The sequence below is a fragment of the Saccopteryx bilineata genome, chromosome 2 (assembly GCF_036850765.1).
Source record: "Saccopteryx bilineata isolate mSacBil1 chromosome 2, mSacBil1_pri_phased_curated, whole genome shotgun sequence".
NCBI classification, from domain to species: domain Eukaryota; kingdom Metazoa; phylum Chordata; class Mammalia; order Chiroptera; family Emballonuridae; genus Saccopteryx; species Saccopteryx bilineata.
In genome coordinates this window covers 166650099-166670115 of record NC_089491.1, presented here as the reverse complement: position 1 = coordinate 166670115, position 20017 = coordinate 166650099, and the positions used below count along the sequence as shown (strand labels likewise).

Here is a 20017-nt window from a genome sequence, read left to right as displayed (position 1 = left end):
GCCCCCCCCAAAAAAAAGGCTTTTTGGTACACATATAGAATGGAATATTACATGGCCGTGAAAACAGGAAGTTTTCCTTTTTCAACAGCATGGATGAATCTGGAGATCATTATGCTAAGTGAAATAAGCTAGGCAGAGAAAGACGATATCATATGATCTCACTTATATGTGGAATCTAATGAACAAAGTAAACTGAGGAACGGAATAGAGGCAGAGGCAGGGTAACAAGGAGCAGAGGGACAGCAGTGAGGGGAGTGGGATGAGGGGATGGTATCAGAGAAGGTGAAAGCATTAGTGAAACTATATATACATAACACAGAGATACAGATAACAGGACAGCAAATTCAGGAGGGAAGGGGGGGAGAAAGTTAGGGGGAGGTGGGCAAAGAGGGTGTAATAGGGGACATGGGGATGGGTGTGAAGGTGTTATATTGAGTGAGATACTTGAATACATGTTAAAATAAGAAATTAAAATTCATAAAAATTTAAAAATAAATGAATAAAACTCATATAATGTAATTTCATCTAATTTATTCAAAAAGCTAGAAACATCTAAGAGACCACTGAATATCATTAAATGCAGCTACTTGCATTTAATACTTACGATATACATTAAAAATAAAATATATATAATACAAGTCAAATAGATAATCAGTCTCCAGCTTGAATATAATTCTTGAGGATAAAATAATGGAATTTTGTGTTTTATAGCATCTAATGCCAGGCATTTCAAAATCATTTGTGTAGAATTATATAGTAGCCGTTACCTTCAGAAAGAAGGAAAGGAAACCTCAAGCATTCACTTCCCATCAGCGCTCAGGTTTCTGCGTGGAGAATTTGAGACCTGATTAAAGGTCATTACCAAAGACAGCCTGAAGAGGTGGTGGCCAAGGCAGAAAAGGAACCAGAACTGATGACATGGTATTACTTCTCTTCTGACTTTGTTTATCCTCAGAGCGAGAGATTATTTCAAATTCATGTTTATTTTGATTTTTTTTTAGTTTTCCATCAAAATATTCCAAAGTAATAAGCAATACATTTTTCCAGAGTTTCAAGTCAGTATTAAAATTGTCTAATATATCTATATAGATAAATCTTTATTTCTGGGCTTGTATTATAAACCTAAACTCCACAATACAGGCTGTGAACTTTTGCAATTATATTCTATCCTCATTAGTAAAACCTGATATCAGAGGCAATTTAAGAAATGACCTTTGTGACTGAAGTTGGTTTGGTTATCTGAATGTAAACTATTTGGCCTGATCAGGTGGTGGCGCAGTGAATAGAGCATCAAATTGAGAGGTGGAGGACCCAGGTTTGAAACCATGAGGTTGCCAGCTTGAGCACAGAGTTGCTGGCTTGAGCATGGAATCATAGACATGACCCCATGGTTGCTGGCTTGAGTAAGGGGTCTTTCACTCTGCTGTAGCCCCTTGGTCAAGGCACATATGAGAAAGCAATCAATAAACAAGTAATCAATGAACAACTAAGATGCCGCAAAGAAGAACTGATGCTTCTCATCTCCCTTCCTGTCTGTCCCTCTCTCTGTCTCTCTCTCTCTCAAAAAAAAAAAAAAAAAAAAAAAAAAAGATTGTAACTTGTTTGCTCTTGTGTCCTCACATGGGTTTTACATAGCAATCACATCATAGAATTCTAACAATAAAATTTTTATTACCAACCTGTTTATAAAAAGCCTATTTGTATCTAAAGACATTTAATATAAAGCAGTGCTACTCAACAGGAGAGGAAGATAATTGTCCCACACCCACTCCTTCAGTCAAATGGATATTTCTCCATGTCTGAAGACATTTTTGGTGGTCACAATATGAGGAGTGCTACTGGCATTTACAAGGTGTAAGTCAAGGATGTAACTCACAATACTATGTGTACCAGACAAGTACCCCACAAAAATTATCTGGCCCAAAATATCAATAGTGCAAAGATGGAGAAATTCTGATTTAAACATGCAACTAAAATTTAAGAAAGAAAAGGAAAAGAATAAACTTTTAAAATGGCTAAACAAGCTTATCAATTGTTTAAATTTGAAGTTGCTCTTCCCCTAAGAATTTCTGAGCTTGAAGTAAGCTCTGTCAAGTCACCAGAGATTCCCCGAGGTACACAAGTAGCAGGTCTTCCCAACACGATACTTCACATATTGGGAATGAAGTGGTAAAAAAAAAATCACTTCTTCACCTTGGCTGAGACTAGTGGTAACTGTACGTCAGAAATCAGTGCTAAAGATTCTTTCAAGTAGAAGACACCAGAAACTAAACCTGCAATGCAGCAAGTGCCTTGATCAGAACAGTGTTTTAACCTCATGGTTAATTAATGACAAGACCAAATATAAAACATTTTAAAGACTACTAACTTTTATAAGATTGATTTTATGGAATTGTAATTTTAACTTGCTTCTTTTAATTCAAAAATCATTTCTTGAGTGTCTGGTATATTGCAGGTACCTGCTAGGCAATAAAAAATGAATATGGCATAGCCCCATATTTTTAATGAGTTCATGATATTAAAGATTTGAAAAAGAAGTCAAGTAACCAACAATTATAACAGGGTGCTATATGAATTGATAAAAATATACTCAGGTTACTGACAATAGAAAAAGGAGTATTTAAACCAGCTAGAGGTATCAGTAAGCAGTAAGTCTGCCAGAGGGACAATGCTTAATCAGTCTTGCAAGATGAGCAAGAATTAGGCAGATGAGATCATGGAAAAAGGTGTTGCAGGCAGAGAGAACAGCATATGCAAGAGCAGGGAGTTGTAAAAGAACTGGGATCACTGGAAAGTCCAGGACAGTCAATGAAGACAGAATCCTGTCTCAGTGAAAGAAGACCCTCAAGGAGAAGGAAGAAGCCAGATTTTAAAGGGGATGGGAGACATGACTGTGCACTACAGGGAGCTTTTGAAGATTTTAAGACAAGAATTATTATATTTAGACATCCAGCAAGTCTAGAAACCTAAATATTATTTTACCAAATTATAATATAATATCAATAAACTACTCTGTATAGTAACCTGTGTTTCCAGACTTTATGGACATTCTGCACACCCTGAACTTAGAAATTTTGAGGCCACTCTTTGCAAAACCATCCAGTGAAGAGGTATACATATAGAAAGAATGGGACAAGGAGTAAACAGATATGAGAAAGCATGTACACAGAGTCCATATTATTTGTTCACAATGTTTGGGGAAGGAAGGAGAGAATTGGCTAGCAGAAAGGAGATAAGTAGTTCTGGGAAGAGTGTGTGCTTTTGTAGTCATGTTGCATCAGGTCATGCTCCATGTGCTTGACTCCAAGATTTTGCTACACTTACTCGTTCTTCACAAAAGCATGCTTGTTGATGGTCTCCACAACGTCTCTGAAGGGGATTTTCGAAGTGAGGGTGTAACCATGGTGAACAATTGGCTCTCCGTCTGGGCCATCCCAACAGTCAACTGCCAAAAACACAACTTTTTATCAACACCCAAGAATTTCTGGCATTACCAATACTTCTGGAAACATCAGACAAGTATTATTTTATTATTTGAGATTTTACATGTTATAATCATGACAAAGATGGCAAACAGAGAAATAAGTGTTCTGGCATATTTAACAGAATAAGAAATTAAAGATAATTAATCTGTTTTTGGGTGCTTATAAATTAGACTAGATGTCATATTCACAAGAAACTTAGCATTTATCATGAACTCTCATTAGAAATTGATCTAAATCCAATCAAGTGTTCCAAGGACAGTGATTTCTTAACAGGTTGTTTCTATAATTTCATTTCTTCAGTTTACTAGGGTTTTTTAATATGTCACAGTGACCATTTCAAACCAATAACAAGGTTTTTTATAATTGCTTACTTAAATTCATTATGTTCCCATTAAATTTATTTCCATTTTATTAACTCTACAATAGTTATAACATAACATCAACTTTCTATGTTCAAATCCTCAGGCTTTGCCAAGATTTATGTGAACATGAGCAAATGATTGAATCATTTAAAAGTCTTGCTTTTCCTAGCCATTAAAGGAAAATAATAACAGCACCTGCATCACAAGTTTCAGCAATGATTAAGTACATATAAAGTTGCTTATAATATGACACATAGTAACTGATATGGTTATTGATAAAATTGATATTGTCATGTGTATAGACAACCTCATTGGCTCTGAGCTGGAGAAAGACATTAGCTTCCTCACCATTGTCCCCAACTTAGAGTTTGTCTTCTCTTGTTTTATACTATACTATCAGACTAATTTCTCAAAGCACTACTTTTTCCACATTGCTCCTTTGCTTAAAAGACTACCTGGTACATAACACAGCTTCCCACACATAGAATGTACCCAGTAGATGTAAGCTCAATTGATTAATAGATATCCCAGAGCAGCTCCCGCCTGCAAACTCCAAGGTCCCTGTCTTTGGTGCTAGAGACTGGCTAGCCCTTCACTCAGCTGGTTTTCTCTCTCACTTGGCACACAGCTGGAATGGAGGGACCAGCCTTTCCTTATGGTAGGATGTGGTCATTGAAATGTGAGCAGAAATGTTATGCACTGCATCCAGGTCCAGTCTACAAAATCTTGCCCTAACCAGTCACCCCTGTTCTCTTCTGCTGTGACCTTTGAAGTAATTGTTGAAGATGGCACAGCCACAGGATGGAAAAAGCCTGAACCCCTCAATCATTGTTTGAAAGACATACCCATTAAGAATAACTATTTTGAACTCCACATAAGCAAGAAATAAATTTCAGTTGTTTTAAGGAAAAAGACTTTAGGTTTGACTGTTAAAGGGACTAGTAGTGCTGTTTTAATTAATATCCTAGCTCCAGTCTGACAATCCAGCCTTATTTTCTCCTACACCCAAACTCACAGGCTTGTTCTTTCAGTTAGGCAAGGTCCTTGCATACAATCCTACTTTAAGCTTTTGCTTCTTTCATTTAAGGTCACCTGAAATGCCTTTTGCTTTCACTTTTCTTATCTAAATCCCAATCCAGACTAAGCAAAGAGCCCCATAGACCCTTGCCTGCTCTCAAGACATTGCCTTCCTTATGGTAGGGGTCACAGGGTCAAGTACCAACCAAAGCCTAGCAGGTGACATGAATGAGAGCAGTAGGCCAACCACAAATGTGTATCTAAGGAGACAACTCCTTCTCACTCTATTTACCAGATCTGAGAAAAATACAAAATCTAGATCTTATTGTTGTGAAATTTCCCAGTTTTTAGTTACTGGCAACTATTCTTTTTTTTGACAGAGACAGAGATTGTCAAAGAGAGGGACAGATAGAGACAGCAACTAATCTTTTTTAAAATTACAATATGAGTCAAACACAATTCTGCAGGCTGAATTTGGCTAATGGAATGCTAATTTACACTGCCTTTATGTAGTCATGCAGTTCAGAAACAAACCTATTTTCTATTTTAGTATCACCTTACTTATATGTGTGTTTTGTATATTACCTCGAGATAACATCTTTATTTCCTTCTAAAACATATTCATCATAACCATATGATTTGATAACTAATAGTATTTCAATTGTCTGGACCAGGGGTCACCAAATTTTTTACACAGGGGGCCAGTTTACTGTCTGTCCCACAGACCGTTGGAGGGCCAAAAAAGAAAGGCTATCAGACATAAACCCTTTTAAAATCTCTTCTCCCTTATCCCTTCTAAAAACAAACCTCTATTTCGAATGTTATCCTCTTCCAAATCTCAAAAATCCTCCCAACCCTGTGTCATCAAGTCCTCCTCTAATGCAGAAAAAGGCTGAGACACTAGCCTGTAGATTAGCTACTCCCTACTTCTGAATAACATGCTACCAAAACAAAACTGTAATGATCCAGCAGTCAAAAACCATATTGGCCACTTACCTTTACCTTATTTCACTTTTATGTTGCATGAGGCAGTTTTGACCATTCCTTTCTGATACCTTCATCCCTTAGGTCCAAGTCATCATTCCACATTGGCTGTTCCCACTGCATCCTTTGCTCTTCCTACCACCTAAATATTGGATTGTTTAAGTCCTTGGGCCTCATTCTCTTGTCTACTCCTCTCTGTAAGTGATCTTGTACACTTTTGTAATTTTAACTACCACATAAAAAGCTCAAAATTAGGCCCTGGCCAGTTGGCTCAGTGGTAGAGTGTCGGCCTGGTGTGCAAGAGTCCTGGATTCCGGCCAGGGCACACAGGAGAAGCCCATCTGCTTCTCTACCCCTCCCCCTCTCCTTCCTCTCTGTCTCTCTCTTCTCCTTCTGCAGCCAAGGCTCCAATGGAGCAAAGTTTGCCTGGGCGCTGAGGATGGCTCTGTGGCTTCTGCCTCAGGCGCTAGAATGGCTCCGATTGTGGCAGAGCGACACCCCAAGATGGGCGGAGCATCACCCCCTGGTGGGCATGCTGGGTGGATCCCGGTGGGGCACATGCAGGACTCTGTCTGACTGCCTTCCCATTTCCAGCTTCGGAAAAAATACAAATAAAATAAAATAAAATAAAATAAAATTTTAAAAAATCTCAAAATTAAGCCCTGGCAGGTTGGCTCAGAGGTAGAGCGTCGGCCTAGCATGCGGAGGACCCGGGTTTGATTCCTGGCCAGGGCACATAGGAGAAGCGCCCATTTGCTTCTCCACCCCTCCGCCGCGCTTTCCTCTCTGTCTCTCTCTTCCCCTCCCGCAGCCAAGGCTCCATTGGAGCAAAGATGGCCCGGGCGCTGGGGATGGCTCTGTGGCCACTGCCTCAGGCGCTGGAGTGGCTCTGGTCGCAACATGGCGACGCCCCGGAGGGGCAGAGCATCGCCCCCTGGTGGGCAGAGCATCGCCCCATGGTGGGCGTGCCGGGTGGATCCCTGTCGGGTGCATGCGGGAGTCTGTCTGACTGTCTCTCCCTGTTTCCAGCTTCAGAAAAATGAAAAAAAAAAAAAAAATCTCAAAATTATAGAATCTTTATCTTACCTGGATCTTGCCACTGGGTTCACATATTGTTATCAAACTGACTGATTAAAAGGTCCACATAAATGTTACAAAGTCACTATAAACTCAACAAATGGGAAAGTAAATTGATTAATGCTCTTCCCCTTTGATTCCCTGTAGTATGTGGTGGTGGTACTCAATCATTCTAGTTCTCCTCTTCATTTTTTACATCCTTTACTTCTGTCAGCAGGTCCTGTTAAGTTCGTTTCATTTATTTTCCCCCTTCAATGAGAAGCAGAGAGGCAGAGAGATAGACACCCACATGTGCCTGACTGGGATCCACCCAGAAAGTCCTCTATGGGAGATGCTCTGCCCCTCAGGGGACGTTGCTCCATTGCTCAGCAACTGAGCTATTTTAGTGTCTGAGGTGAGGCCATGGAGCAATCCTCAGTGCCTGGGGCCAACTTACTCTAACCAAGTCATGGCTGTGGGAAGGAAAGAAAGAGATTGAGAGACAGAAGGGAGGGGAAAGAGATGGAGAAACAAAGGTTGCCTCTCCAGTGTGACCTGATCAGGAATTAAATCTGGGACATCCTCATGCTGGGTTGACACTCTACTGCTGGGCCAAGAAAGGGCCAAGTTTACTTATTTGTTATCTATAAAATCATCACTTTCTCACTAAGTCTGAACTTTTATAATTCTTCCTTTGAATCTTTGCAATAGCCTTCCCATCATTCTCCTTGTTCTAACTTTACCTCTCCTCACTCTCCTCAAACACACATCCTAAAAAAATTATCCTCCTCAGAAGCTGTGGCTGCGGCCCAAGTGCGCATACACAAACCTGCCCATGGTAGCAGAAGCAGCAGCACCCGAGCCCAAATGCCCAGGGTGGCAGCAGCAATAGCTGGTGGCTGGCAGACAGACTACAGATCAGGAACACAGAGGAGGCCACACTCACTGGAATCCTATGGCCACACCCTTCTGAGGGTTGAAAAATAAGAAAAAGTAAAATAAAATAAAATAAATAAAAAGTCTGGATAGAAAGACACCTGAGGCTAAGGGGCAAGCCACATCCAGTACCGTACCTAATCACTGAATTACAATACTGAGCCCAACAAGTAGTCAGCAATAAGAGGCTGCAGAAAGCGGATAAAAGCCATCCTAGGAGTGCAGCTGATATTTACAATGGCACTGAGCCCAGCAGAGGCAGCCACAAGATCTGGATTTTCTGTAGCTTCAAAAAGGCTGATAAGGGCTAGTCATAGAGAGTAACCCTCACTGAACTGTGCCAGGCTCTGGCCAGAGAGGTCCAGGGCAGGCACATCTAGAGGTCAGATATAGAGAGCATCAATTCAGAACTTAACAACCCTTGTTAGAGTGGTATCCTAATGAAGGGCTCCTCACACGTGATCCAGCTAAGACAGAAAACACCAACACAAATAGCAAAATGCACAGTGACATCAGACAAGTAGCCCACAGAGGATTACAAACAACAGCTGAAGCCAACCCAAGAAGATCTAGAAACAACACAACTGAAAATTGGAGGCAGAAAATACCAATCCTAGATTCAGATAGCTACAAAAAGAACACACCCAAAAGAGGAGTCTAGAAACAGACAAAATGAGAAAACAGAGAATTGCAATCCAAATGAAACAACACAACAAATCCCGAGAAAAAAAACGAAATGAGATGGAAATAAACAAGTTACTGAATGGAGAGTTTAAAATAATGATTCTTAACATTCTCAAAGATCTTAGAGCAACAATGGATGGATATAATGAGCACCTAAATAGATAACAAGAATCAAAATGGACATTGAAATCATAAAAAATAACGAGGCAGAAATAACAAATACAATATCAGAAATGAAGACTACACTAGAAGGAATTAAAAGTGGGCTAAATGAAGCAAAGGATCGAATCAGCAATTTAGAGGACAAGATAAATGAAAGCATGGAAGCGGAACAGCAAAAAGAAAAGAGGCTCAAAAAGACTGAGGAAACTCTCAGAGAGCTCTGTGACAACATGAAGAGAAACAACATCTGAATCATAGGGGTTCCTGAAGGAGAAGAGAACAAACAAGGGATAGAGAACCTGATTGAAGAAATCAGAGCTGAAAACTTCCCTAAATTGATGAAGGAAAAAATCACACAAGTTCAAGAAGCGCAGAGAATCCCATTAAAGAGGAGCCCAATGAGGCCTACACCAAGAAACATCATAATTAAAGTGCAAAAATTAAGATATAAAAAAAGAATACGAAAGCTACAAGAGAAAAGCACTCAATTACCTACGGAGAAGACACCATAAGGATGACATCCCACTTCTCAAAGAAACACTAGAGGCCAGAAGGGAATGACAAGAAATATTCAAAGTAATGCAGAACAAGAGCTTAAAACCAAGACTTCTTTATCTAGCAAGGCTATCATTTAAAATTGAAGGGGAAATAAAAAGCTTCCCAGACAAAAAAAAAAAAAATCAAGAAATTCATTACAACCAAACCAATGCTGCAAGAAATGTTAAGGGGCCTGTTGTAAAAAGAACAAAGGGAAAGAAATCTAGAAAAAGAGGAATGTAACTTTAAAGAATAAAATGGCAATAAACAACTACATATCAATAATAACTTTAAATGTAAATGGATTAAATGATCCAGTCAAATCATATAGGGTAGCTGCGTGGATAAGAAAACAAGACCCCTACATATGCTGTCAACAAAAGACCCACCTCAAAACAAAAGATACACACAGACTGAAAATAAAAGGTTGGAAAACAATATTTCATGCAAATGGAAATGAAAAATAAGCTGGGGTAGCAATACTTATATCTGACATAATAGACCTTAAAACAAAGGCTATAGTAAGGGATAAAGAAGGTCTCTACATAATGATAAAGGGAGCAATTCAACAGGATGATATAACCATTATAAATACCTACATGTCTAATATAGCAGCACCTAAATTTATAAAGCAGATTTTGATGGACATAAAGGGCAAGATCAACAGTAATACTATATTACAGTGTGTCCGTAAAGTCATGGTGCACTTATGACTGGCCACGGGAAAGCAACAAAAGACGATAGAAATGTGAAATCTGCACCAAATAAAAGGAAAACCCTCCCAGTTTCTGTAGGATGATGCGGCAGCATGTGTGCTGCGCAGATAATGATGTAACATCGTGTATACAACGGAGCAACTCACAGCCATGCCAGACGAGATATGCACGGTACAGAGGAAAGTTCAGTGTGTTCCGTGGCTCGCTAAATTCGAATCTGAGACCAAAGTGCAACGTGAATATCAGCGCATTTATAACAAAGTGCCACCACATAGGAATAACAGTGGAAAGAAACTGGCAGTTTGGTGGAGAAACCCCATTCTGGTAGGCCATCAGTCAGTGGCGAGTCTATAGAGGCTATACGGGATAGCTACCTAAGGAGGCCTAATAAATCTGTGTGTGAGCCCACATCGAACTGCTCTGAATAGGTATGAAACTGGGAGATTTTTCCTTTTATTTGGTGCAGATTTCACATTTCTATCATCTTTTGTTGCTTTCCTGTGACAGATCAAAAGTGCACCATGGCTTTACGGTCACACTGTAGTAGATTTTAGTACCCCACTAACATCACTAGATAGAGCCTCAAGAAATAAAATTAACAAAGAAACAGCAGACTTAAAGAAAACACTAGATCAACTGGATAATAGATATCTTCAGAACCTTTCACCCCAAAGCAGCAGAATATACATTCTTTTCAAGTGCTTATGGTACATTGGCACATTCTCTAGGATAGACCACATGCTAAGACAAAACAAGTCTCAAAAATTTAAGAAGATTAAAATCATATCAAGCATCTTCCCTGATCACAATGGCATGAAACTAGAAATCAACTACAATAGAAAAACTGAAAAACATTCAAACACTTGGAGACTAAACAGCATGTTATTAAGTAATGAATGGGTTAACAATGAGATCAAAGAATAAAACAAATATTTCCTTGAAACAAATGAAAATGAACATAAAACAACTCAAAATTTATGGGACATAGCAAGTCCTGGATCTGATGGCTTCACAAAGAATTCCTATTCTCAAGCTATTTCAAAAATTCAAGAGGATGGAAGACTTCCATGCTCCTTTCATGAGGCAAGCATAATCCTCATTCAAAAACCAGGCAAAGACACTACAAAGAAAGAAACTATAGGCCAATGATGAACTTAGATGCTAAAATTCTCAACAAAATATTAGCAAACCAGATCCAGCAATACATGAAAAAAATCATACATCATGATCAAGTGGGATTTATTCTGGGGTGGCAAGGCTGCTACAATATTTGCAAAACAATCAATGTGATTTATCACATAAACTAAAGGAAGGAGAAAAATCACAGTATAATATCAATAGATGCAAAAAAAGCATTTGATAAAATTCAGCAACCATTTTTATCAAAGCTCTCAGCAAAGTGGGAATACAGGAAACATACCTCAACATGATAAAGGCCATCTATGACAAATCCACGGCAAACATCATACTCAGTGGGCAAAAATTCAAAATAATCCCCTTAAGATCAGGAACAAGGTAGGGGTGCCCCCTTTCACCACTCTTACTCAACATAGTTCTGAAAGTGCTAGCCACAGCAATCAGACAAGAAGTAGAAATAAAAGGTATCCCAATTGGAAAAAAAGAAGTAAAACTATCATTATTTTCTGATGATATGATGCTGTACATAGAAAACCCTAAAGTCTCAGTCAAAAAACTATTGGGCCTGATAAATGAATTCAGCAAGGTGGTAGGATATAAAATATTTATTCAGAAATCAGTGGCATTTTATACACATACAATGAACTGTCTGAAAGAGATTAAGAAAACAATCTCCTTCACTAATGCAACAAAAATAAATAAAGTACCTAGGAGTAAATTTAACCAAGAAGGTTAAACTTTGTACTCACAAAATGATAAAACATTGATAAAAGAAATAAATGAAGATACAAACAAGTGGAAGCATATACTGTGTCCATGGATAGGAAGAATAAACATCATTAAATGTCTATATTGCCTGACCTGTGGTGGCACAGTGGATAAAGCGTCGACCTGGAAATGCTGAGGTCGCTGGTTCAAAACCCTGGGCTTGCCTGGTCAAGGCACATATGAGAGTTGATGCTTCCAGCTCCTCCCCCTTCTCTCTCTCTGTCTCTCTCCTCTCTCTCCCTCTCTGTCTCTCTCTCTGTCTCTCTCTCTCATCTCTAAAAATGAATAAATAAAATTTTAAAATGTCTATATTACCCAAAGGAATCTATGAATTCAATGTAATTCCTATTAAAATACCAATGACATACTACTTCAAAAGTATAGAACAAATATTTCAAAAATTTATATGGAACCAAAAAAGAACACAAATATCCTCAGCAATCTTAAAAAGGAAGAATAAAGCGGGAGGTATCACACTTCCTGATATCAAGTTATACTACAAGGCCATTGTACTCAAAACAGCTTGGTACTGGCATAATAACAGACATACAGATCTATGGAACAGAACAGAGAACCTAGAAATAAATCCACACCTATACAGACAATTGATATTTGACAAAGGAGGTAAAAGCATACAATGGAATAAAGACAGTCTCTTTAACAGTGTTGGGAAAATTGGGCACATACTTGCAAGAAAATGAAACTAGACCAACCAACTTACACCATTCACAAAAATAAACTCAAAATGAATAAAAGATTTAAACGTAAGTCGTGAAACCATAATCATCTTGGAAGAAAACATAGGCAGTAAGCTCTCTGACATCTCTTGGAGCATATATGTATATTTGCTGATTTATCTCCAGGAGCAAGTGAAATAAAGGACAGGATGAACAAGTGGGACTATATCAAGCTAAAAAGCTTTGCACAGCTAAAGACAATAAGAACAAAATGAAAAGACAAACCACACAATGGGTGAACATATTCGACAATAAGTCTGATAAGGGATTAATAACCAAAATTTATAAAGAACTTGTAAAATTCAACACCAGGAAAGTAAACAACCCAATCAAAAAATGGGCAAATGAACTGAATAGACACTTCTCCAAAGAGGACATATAGAAGGCCAATAGGCATATGAAAAAAATGTTCTACATTACTAATCATTAGAGAAATGCAAATTAAAACCACAATAAGATACCACCTCACACCAGTCAGAATGGCGCACATTAACAAAACAATACATAATAAATGGCACACATTAACAAAACAACACATAATAAGTGTTGGCTAGGATGTGGAGAAAAGGGAACCCTCCTGCACTGCTGGTGGGAATGCAGACTGGTGTAGCCACTGTAGAGAACAGTATGGAGTTTCCTCAAAAAATTAAAAATGGAAATGTGTTTTGACCCAGCTATCCTACTTTTAGTAATATATTCTAAGAATACCAAATCAGTGATCCAAAAGAAAAAATGCACCCCCATGTTTATTGCAGCATTGTTTACAATAGCCATGATGTGGAAACAACCCAACTGTTCGTCAGTGGACAAGTGGATTAAAAAGGGTACATATACACAATGGAATACTACGTGGCCATGAAAAAGGAGGAAATCTTACCTTTTGCAACAACATGGATGGACCTGGAGACTATTATGCTAAGTGAAATAAGCCAGGTAGAGAAAGAAACATATCATATGAGGAATTTAATGAAAAATGTGAACTGAGGAATGGAGTAGAGGTAGAGGTGGGATCAAAGTGATCAGAGGTAACACGGTCAGAGGAAAAGGGGAGGAGAGGAGAGGATCAGAGAAGGGAAAGAGATTAGTGAAATTATATATATATAATACAGCATTTTAGAGAGCAGGACAGCAAATCCTGAAGGGAAAGGCAGAGAGCACTGGGTGGAGGGCTCAAAGGCCCTTCTCAAGGGGAACATGGGGATGGGAGGTGGGGAGATATATTTGGTGGGACACTTGAATCTATGTAAGCACAATAAATTAAAATAAATAAAAAATTTAAAAAGGAAAAAAAAAATTGTCCTCCGACACTGTTGCCCAATCTTTCTAAACTTCAAGTCTAATTATACCGCTCACAAAAATTCAGGGATATTTAAAAATGAATATTAAGCAATAAAAAAAGAAGCATTTGATTTTCTTTTAAATTAAACAAGAACATCAGAAAAGCAAACGACAAGTCAAAGAAAGTTGTTTGATTAAGCAAATGTGATGCAAAACCAACTTTTATTTCATGGCTAAAATGCACTGTACAAAAGGCTGAAAGTACTGGAGTATCTGCACCTGATACCCTAAATCACTTAGTGTATATCACTATAGATATTAAAGTCCTTCGTTGAACCCTACATACCAAAAACTGAAGTTGAAAATCTTCAGTACAGCACTGAAAACACAGCACTGACTGGTCCACATCTACCTTTCCAGCCCACCTAATTTGTCATTACACTTTACTCACACCTTAGTCTTATAGCTGATTCAACTGGTAGAATTCTCACACCATAATATTGCTTTTAACTTTCACTTTTCTACTAGACTTTGAGCTCTTTGAAAGAAAGGAACCGTGTCTTTCATCTGTGTCTTCAGCCCTAGGAACCCACTAGAAATCAAATACATGTTGGCTGATTGATAGACCATGAGGTATTATGAAAACAGTTATCCTGAAACATTTTTTGCACTATTTAATCAAAAAAGATCTTTTTTGCTATGACAATTTTTCTGCAACCAAAGATGTTATCTCCTAGCAGCAAGTACTTATCTCTCTCCCTCTTGATTGATAGTAGGGAGAAGCCAGAGAGGACTATGAGTTAAAAATGACTTTACAGTGAGCAGGAACATGATTCTCATTAATGTGAGTATATATTTTTAAGTCTTCATTATTTATACTAGACTTGACGGACCAACTAAAGGACATGTTCACCAACACAAAGCAGAACTTAAAGGACATACTTTCCACACAGCGACAGCCCTCTTGTAGCACCCGAGCGTACAAGTCCACTTTGGACTGAGAAAGGAGCTGGTCCCCAGTCAGGTACGTGTTGTGAGAGGAAGCGATGTAGTAGTTGCACAGGGGCTGATCCATGTCCTGGTACACTTCATGGTGCAATGGGTTAAATATGTCACAAGCAGGACTTCTCATGAAGTTCATGAAGCCTTGGAAGAAAGAGCGTAGTACTATTATAGCTTTAAAGCACATATACTTAATTGACTCTAACAAGTACAAAAGAGATTGAAGCCTATTTAATAGTGATTATCTTAGTTACCCTCAGAACACCCTTGCCAGGGAACACCATGGCAATGAGAAGATTTGCTTCAGGTGAAGTAGACAGTGTCAAAAGCTTAAATATGACTTTGGCGAGTAGCAGTTTAAACATAACCTACAGAAAAACAGACTTTTTAAAAGTTTTGATTAAATGGGGAAGAGTGCTTCCTGTAAAACCATCCAGTCACTTATGAGCTCAAGCTATACTTATGCAGTGTGACCTTATTATCAGTAACTGATATACTGTTAAAGCATTATTTATACTAAGTGGTACAATGATTCACCAACAATTTGATAGATTATTAAGTTGATCTTAAAAATAGTATATTGTTAGTGCCATAGCTGAGGTAACAGACCAAAAGCTAGGCACAGCTAAAATTCATGGTGTGATTATTTGACTTTGAAATTGGCTTGGGAAGATGCTGCTATTTTCCAGGACATTTAATCACTATGAAATAATGCTGCAAGGTTATGTAGTAAAGCTATCAGTTTTTCTACAGTTTTTCAAAACAAAATGCCTAGGTAAGAAGAGGCATTCAGGGGCCCTGGCCGGTTGGCTCAGCGGTAGAGCGTCGGCCTGGCGTGCGGGGGACCTGGGTTCGATTCCCGGCCAGGGCACATAGGAGAAGCGTCCATTTGCTTCTCCACCCCACCCCCTCCTTCCTCTCTGTCTCTCTCTTCCCCTCCCGCAGCCCGGGCGCTGGGGATAGCTCCTTGGCCTCTGCCCCAGGCGCTAGAGTGGCTCTGGTCGCGGCAGAGCGACCCCACCCCCCCACCCCCACCCCGGAGGGGCAGAGCATCGCCCCCTGGTGGGCAGAGCATCGCCCCCTGGTGGGCAGAGCGGCGCCCCTGGTGGGCGAGCCGGGTGGATCCCGGTCGGGTGCATGCGGGAGTCTGTCTGACTGTCTCTCCCCGTTTCCAGCTTCAGAGAAATACAAAAAAAAAAAAAAAAGAAGAAGAGGCATTCATTAATTTATGAATAAACACATGAATGACCCACAGGAACCTAAGGGTTATTAGGATAAATTGTTTCAAGTCTTCAAGAATCATATGGTAAAACCATATCCTCAGATTCTGTAAATATCCTCAGAATCTCTGGAGAATTTTTTCCTGCCCTTCTTTATGGCCAAAATTTAGAAATCATGTTTAATTCCATCTTATGGCCACACCAAGGAAAAGATTTATTTCTTAGTAAAGGTACAAATTAGTTGATTTTTCTTGCTGTTTTTAAAGTGGCTTTTGATAATATAAATTTTAATTTATTCTTCTGCATTTTAATTACACTCCACCTCAGGAAGTAAACACCAGGGAAATAGGAGATCAGCCATCAAAAATGGTGAGATAAACCATGGCTTTGCATGCCATTCAGGGCAGCGATGTCCCAGCAGTCTTTCACTAAGAATATCTGTTCTACCTGCAAGATGCTTTTCTTAAGCAGAAGTCTGCATTTTCCCCTACATATACTGTAGTTTAGACTTACATGTAGCTAGTACCTACAGTATATTCATATATTATTTATACGTAAGATCCTAGAGTCTATATTCTGAGCACCGATCTGTGGGAAAATTACTTAATTTCATTGAACCTCACTTTCCTCAATTATAAAAAGAGATAGTTGTATTGCTCTGGTCAGTTGGCTCACTGGTAGAGCATCAGCCCAGCTTGTGAAAGTCTCAGGTTCAATTCCTGGCAAGGGCACACAGGAGAGATGCCCATCTGCTTCTCTACCCTTCCCCCTCTCACTTTGTCTCTCTCTTACCCGCCCACAGCCAGGGCTCCAGTAAAGCAAAGTTGGCCCTGGCGCTGAGAATGGCTCCATGGCCTCTGCCTCAGATGCTAGAATGGTTCTGTTTGCAACAGAGCAACACCCTAGATGGGCAGAGCATTGCCCTCTGGTGGACTTGCCGGGTAAATCCTGCTCAGCTGCATGCGGGACTCTGTCTCTCTGACTCCCTGTTTCTCACTTCAGAAAAATACAAAAATAAAATAAAATTAATAAAATTAAAAGAGATAGTTGTATTAAAAAAATTTGTAGTTCCAACAAACCTCTCCATTGCTACAAACCAGGTAAAACTAGTTTGTTGCCAACATTTTTTAGAAACATATTTTACTTTCAAAGTCACTAGTTTCATCAATTACTTATTTTAGGACAAAATTTCCCTTCATAAAATAATCAGGTTGAGGCTATTCCAAAAAATTAGCTCTTTGAGAAAAGTCTAAATATTTTCTAGTATCTTTCATACATAGTGGCTTTGAGTTGCCTTGCTAGGAGTTGAAAATGGATATCGTCATAGTAAACATAAGAGAAGTGGTAATATCATGTCATTGGCTCTGTAGGAAAATAGGCATTTGAATTATCAGTAATCCCAGAGATATCACTGATTTCTTTTTCTAAAAAATTTTCCTAGAATTTAATTTAGTGAGCTGAACTGAAGAATGAGAAATTAAGAATATTGGTTATTTTACCTTCTATACCAAGAACGTTTTTCGCCTTATGTTCTTCTGATATTTCAAATTTCCTTATGATGTCAAGACAATAGTCTGTTGTCACATTAGTCATCTAAACAAAACAGAACATTAGAAGAGTACCTGTAATTTCTTGATATGTGTCTCTATACTAAAAAAGCATATCTATTTTTTAAGCATTCTTGATATAGTGTGAAGTAGTTAAATTGGTCCAAACCTCACTGTTTGAGGTTCCTAGTGTCACAGTCATGTTATCTCTGAAAAATGACCATGATTTCATTCTTCCTAATATATTTCAGATTTTAATCAGTGCAAACAGCCCTTCAACTACTAGCTAAATGTATTCTATGAAGCAATAAAGTTAATTAAATAGAATTAATAATCAATGCACATGTATATCTATAGATTCTCCCATTGAATCATGAGAGCATACTATCATGCTGATTCAAGAACACAAAGGTGAGCAAGAAAAAATATATACAAAAAGCCTAGAGACACGCAAGCATAACAAAAAACTCTGGAGCTAGGCTGCTTATGTTCAATCAGTTAGCTCATACTTTTGACAGTGTGATCTTAAATGAGTCACATATTTTCTCTCGGCTACCTTATAAGGTAGATGTGGGAATTAAATAAATTAATATTTGTGAGAACTATGTGAGACAAAAAAAGGCAAAATATGACATTATTATTGAGTCAGCCTCAGGAATGCTACATGAACATTATATACCGTATTTTTGGCTCCATAAGACACACCTGACCATAAGACACACTTAGGGTTTTAAGGAGGAAAATAAGAAAAAGTATTCTGACCAAATGGTGCGTTAAAATATTTAATAAAAGACCGTATTTTTTGCTCCATAAGACATACGGGTATTTTTCCTTCCACTTTTGAGGGCAGAAAAGCGCATCTTATGGAGCAAAAAAATACTGTACTTAGTGTCACTGGGAAAAGTAAATTCTTCAGAAACAATTTCTTTAATTGAGGAGCAACATAAAGGGTGTGATATTTTTATCAAAAATCTATTGAGCCTCACTTTTTAACAGTGACATTTAAAATACTAATGAACAGCGATAAGCAGAAATTAATCTTGTAAGCCAGTATTTCAGTGTTACTTTTCAAAAATTATATTATCGGCCCTGGCCGGTTGGCTCAGTGGTAGAGCATCGGCCTGGCGTGCAGAGGTCCCGGGTACGATTCCCGGCCAGGGCACACAGGAGAGGCGCCCATCTGCCTCTCCACCCTTCCCCCTCTCCTTCCTCTCTGTCTCTCTCATCCCCTCCCGCAGCGAGGCTCCATTGGAGCAAAGATGGCCCGGGCACTGGGGATGGCTCCTTGGTCTCTGCCCCAGGCACTAGAGTGGCTCTGGTCGCGGCAGAGCGACGCCCCGGAGGGGCAGAGCATCGCCCCCTGGTGGGCGTGCCAGGTGGATCCCGGTCGGGCGCATGCGGTAGTCTGTCTGACTGTCTCTCCCCGTTTCCAGCTTCAGAAAAATACAAAAAAAAAAAAAAAATTATGTTATCTGTTAGGCTCAGTACTTATGATTTAGTAAAATCTACTTTTTCTAAACAGTCTATTTAATAGCATTTAAGCTTTTTGCAGGGGAAGAAAGCTCTGGTATGCAGCTATTTCTGAATTTTTTTGCCCTGTGTGCAAGAGCACAGAGTGCCCCCTTCTCACTACAAACTAGCTGCATAATGGTTCATCCATCCTGAGTAAAATTTGTAATTCTCACTTTATTCAGAGGGTCATGTGTTCAGACACCACCTGGAAACACCATAAAGAAATGAAATCATGCTCTCTGCAAGGAACTCTACTGACCCAGCCAGGCTTTCAGCAACTCAGTGATGTGTCTGCTATAAGGTAGAGAGATTTACAACATGCGGTCAAAAAGATAAATACTATCTCACAAAATAAAATGACTGAGTTTATATTACAGTTATTTGGTTTATGATGTCATTTGTTAGAGATGTAGGGGACTTGAACAAGACGCAGGTAACCTGCCAGGAATATATGAGCTATAAAAAAGTAAATAAATAGACAACAAGAAGCTGTCATCCCGGGATGGAACTAACTGCAGACCAGCAAGAACATGTTTCTAGGTCAAGACACAAAGTAGAATGTGCTAACAAAAAGCATCATGACTGATAAGTAAATTCTATCAAACATTCAAAGAAGATTTGGTTCCTATTCTACTCAAAGTCTTCCAAAAAACTGAGGAAGAAGCAATACTGCCAAACACATTTTATGAGGCCAACATAACCCTCATCCAAAAACCTGGCAAGAACAACACACACACAAAAAAACTACAGACCAATAACTACAGACTAATAATTATAATGAATACAGATGCTAAAATCCTAAACAATATACTAGCAAATCAAATACAATGACACATTAAAAAAATAATACAACATGATCAAGTGGGATTCATCCCAG

At 38.8% G+C, this 20017-nt stretch overlaps 1 protein-coding gene across 5 annotated transcripts in view; it reads right to left on the bottom strand.

Annotated features, from left to right (window-relative positions):
- PLCH1 (phospholipase C eta 1) overlaps positions 1-20017 on the bottom strand; it is a 371189-nt gene that overhangs the window by 122092 nt on the left and 229080 nt on the right. For all 5 annotated transcript variants that reach the window (XR_010729158.1, XM_066258338.1, XM_066258341.1 and 2 more), the window contains exons 7-9: positions 17581-17674; positions 14802-15005; positions 3325-3445 (exon numbers count right to left, since the gene is read on the bottom strand). Coding sequence is in view for 4 of the 5 variants with exons in the window: in XM_066258338.1 (XP_066114435.1) it covers positions 3325-3445; positions 14802-15005; positions 17581-17674 (419 nt within the window). In the remaining variant the exon portion in view is untranslated. The remainder of the gene's footprint in view (positions 1-3324; positions 3446-14801; positions 15006-17580; positions 17675-20017) is intronic.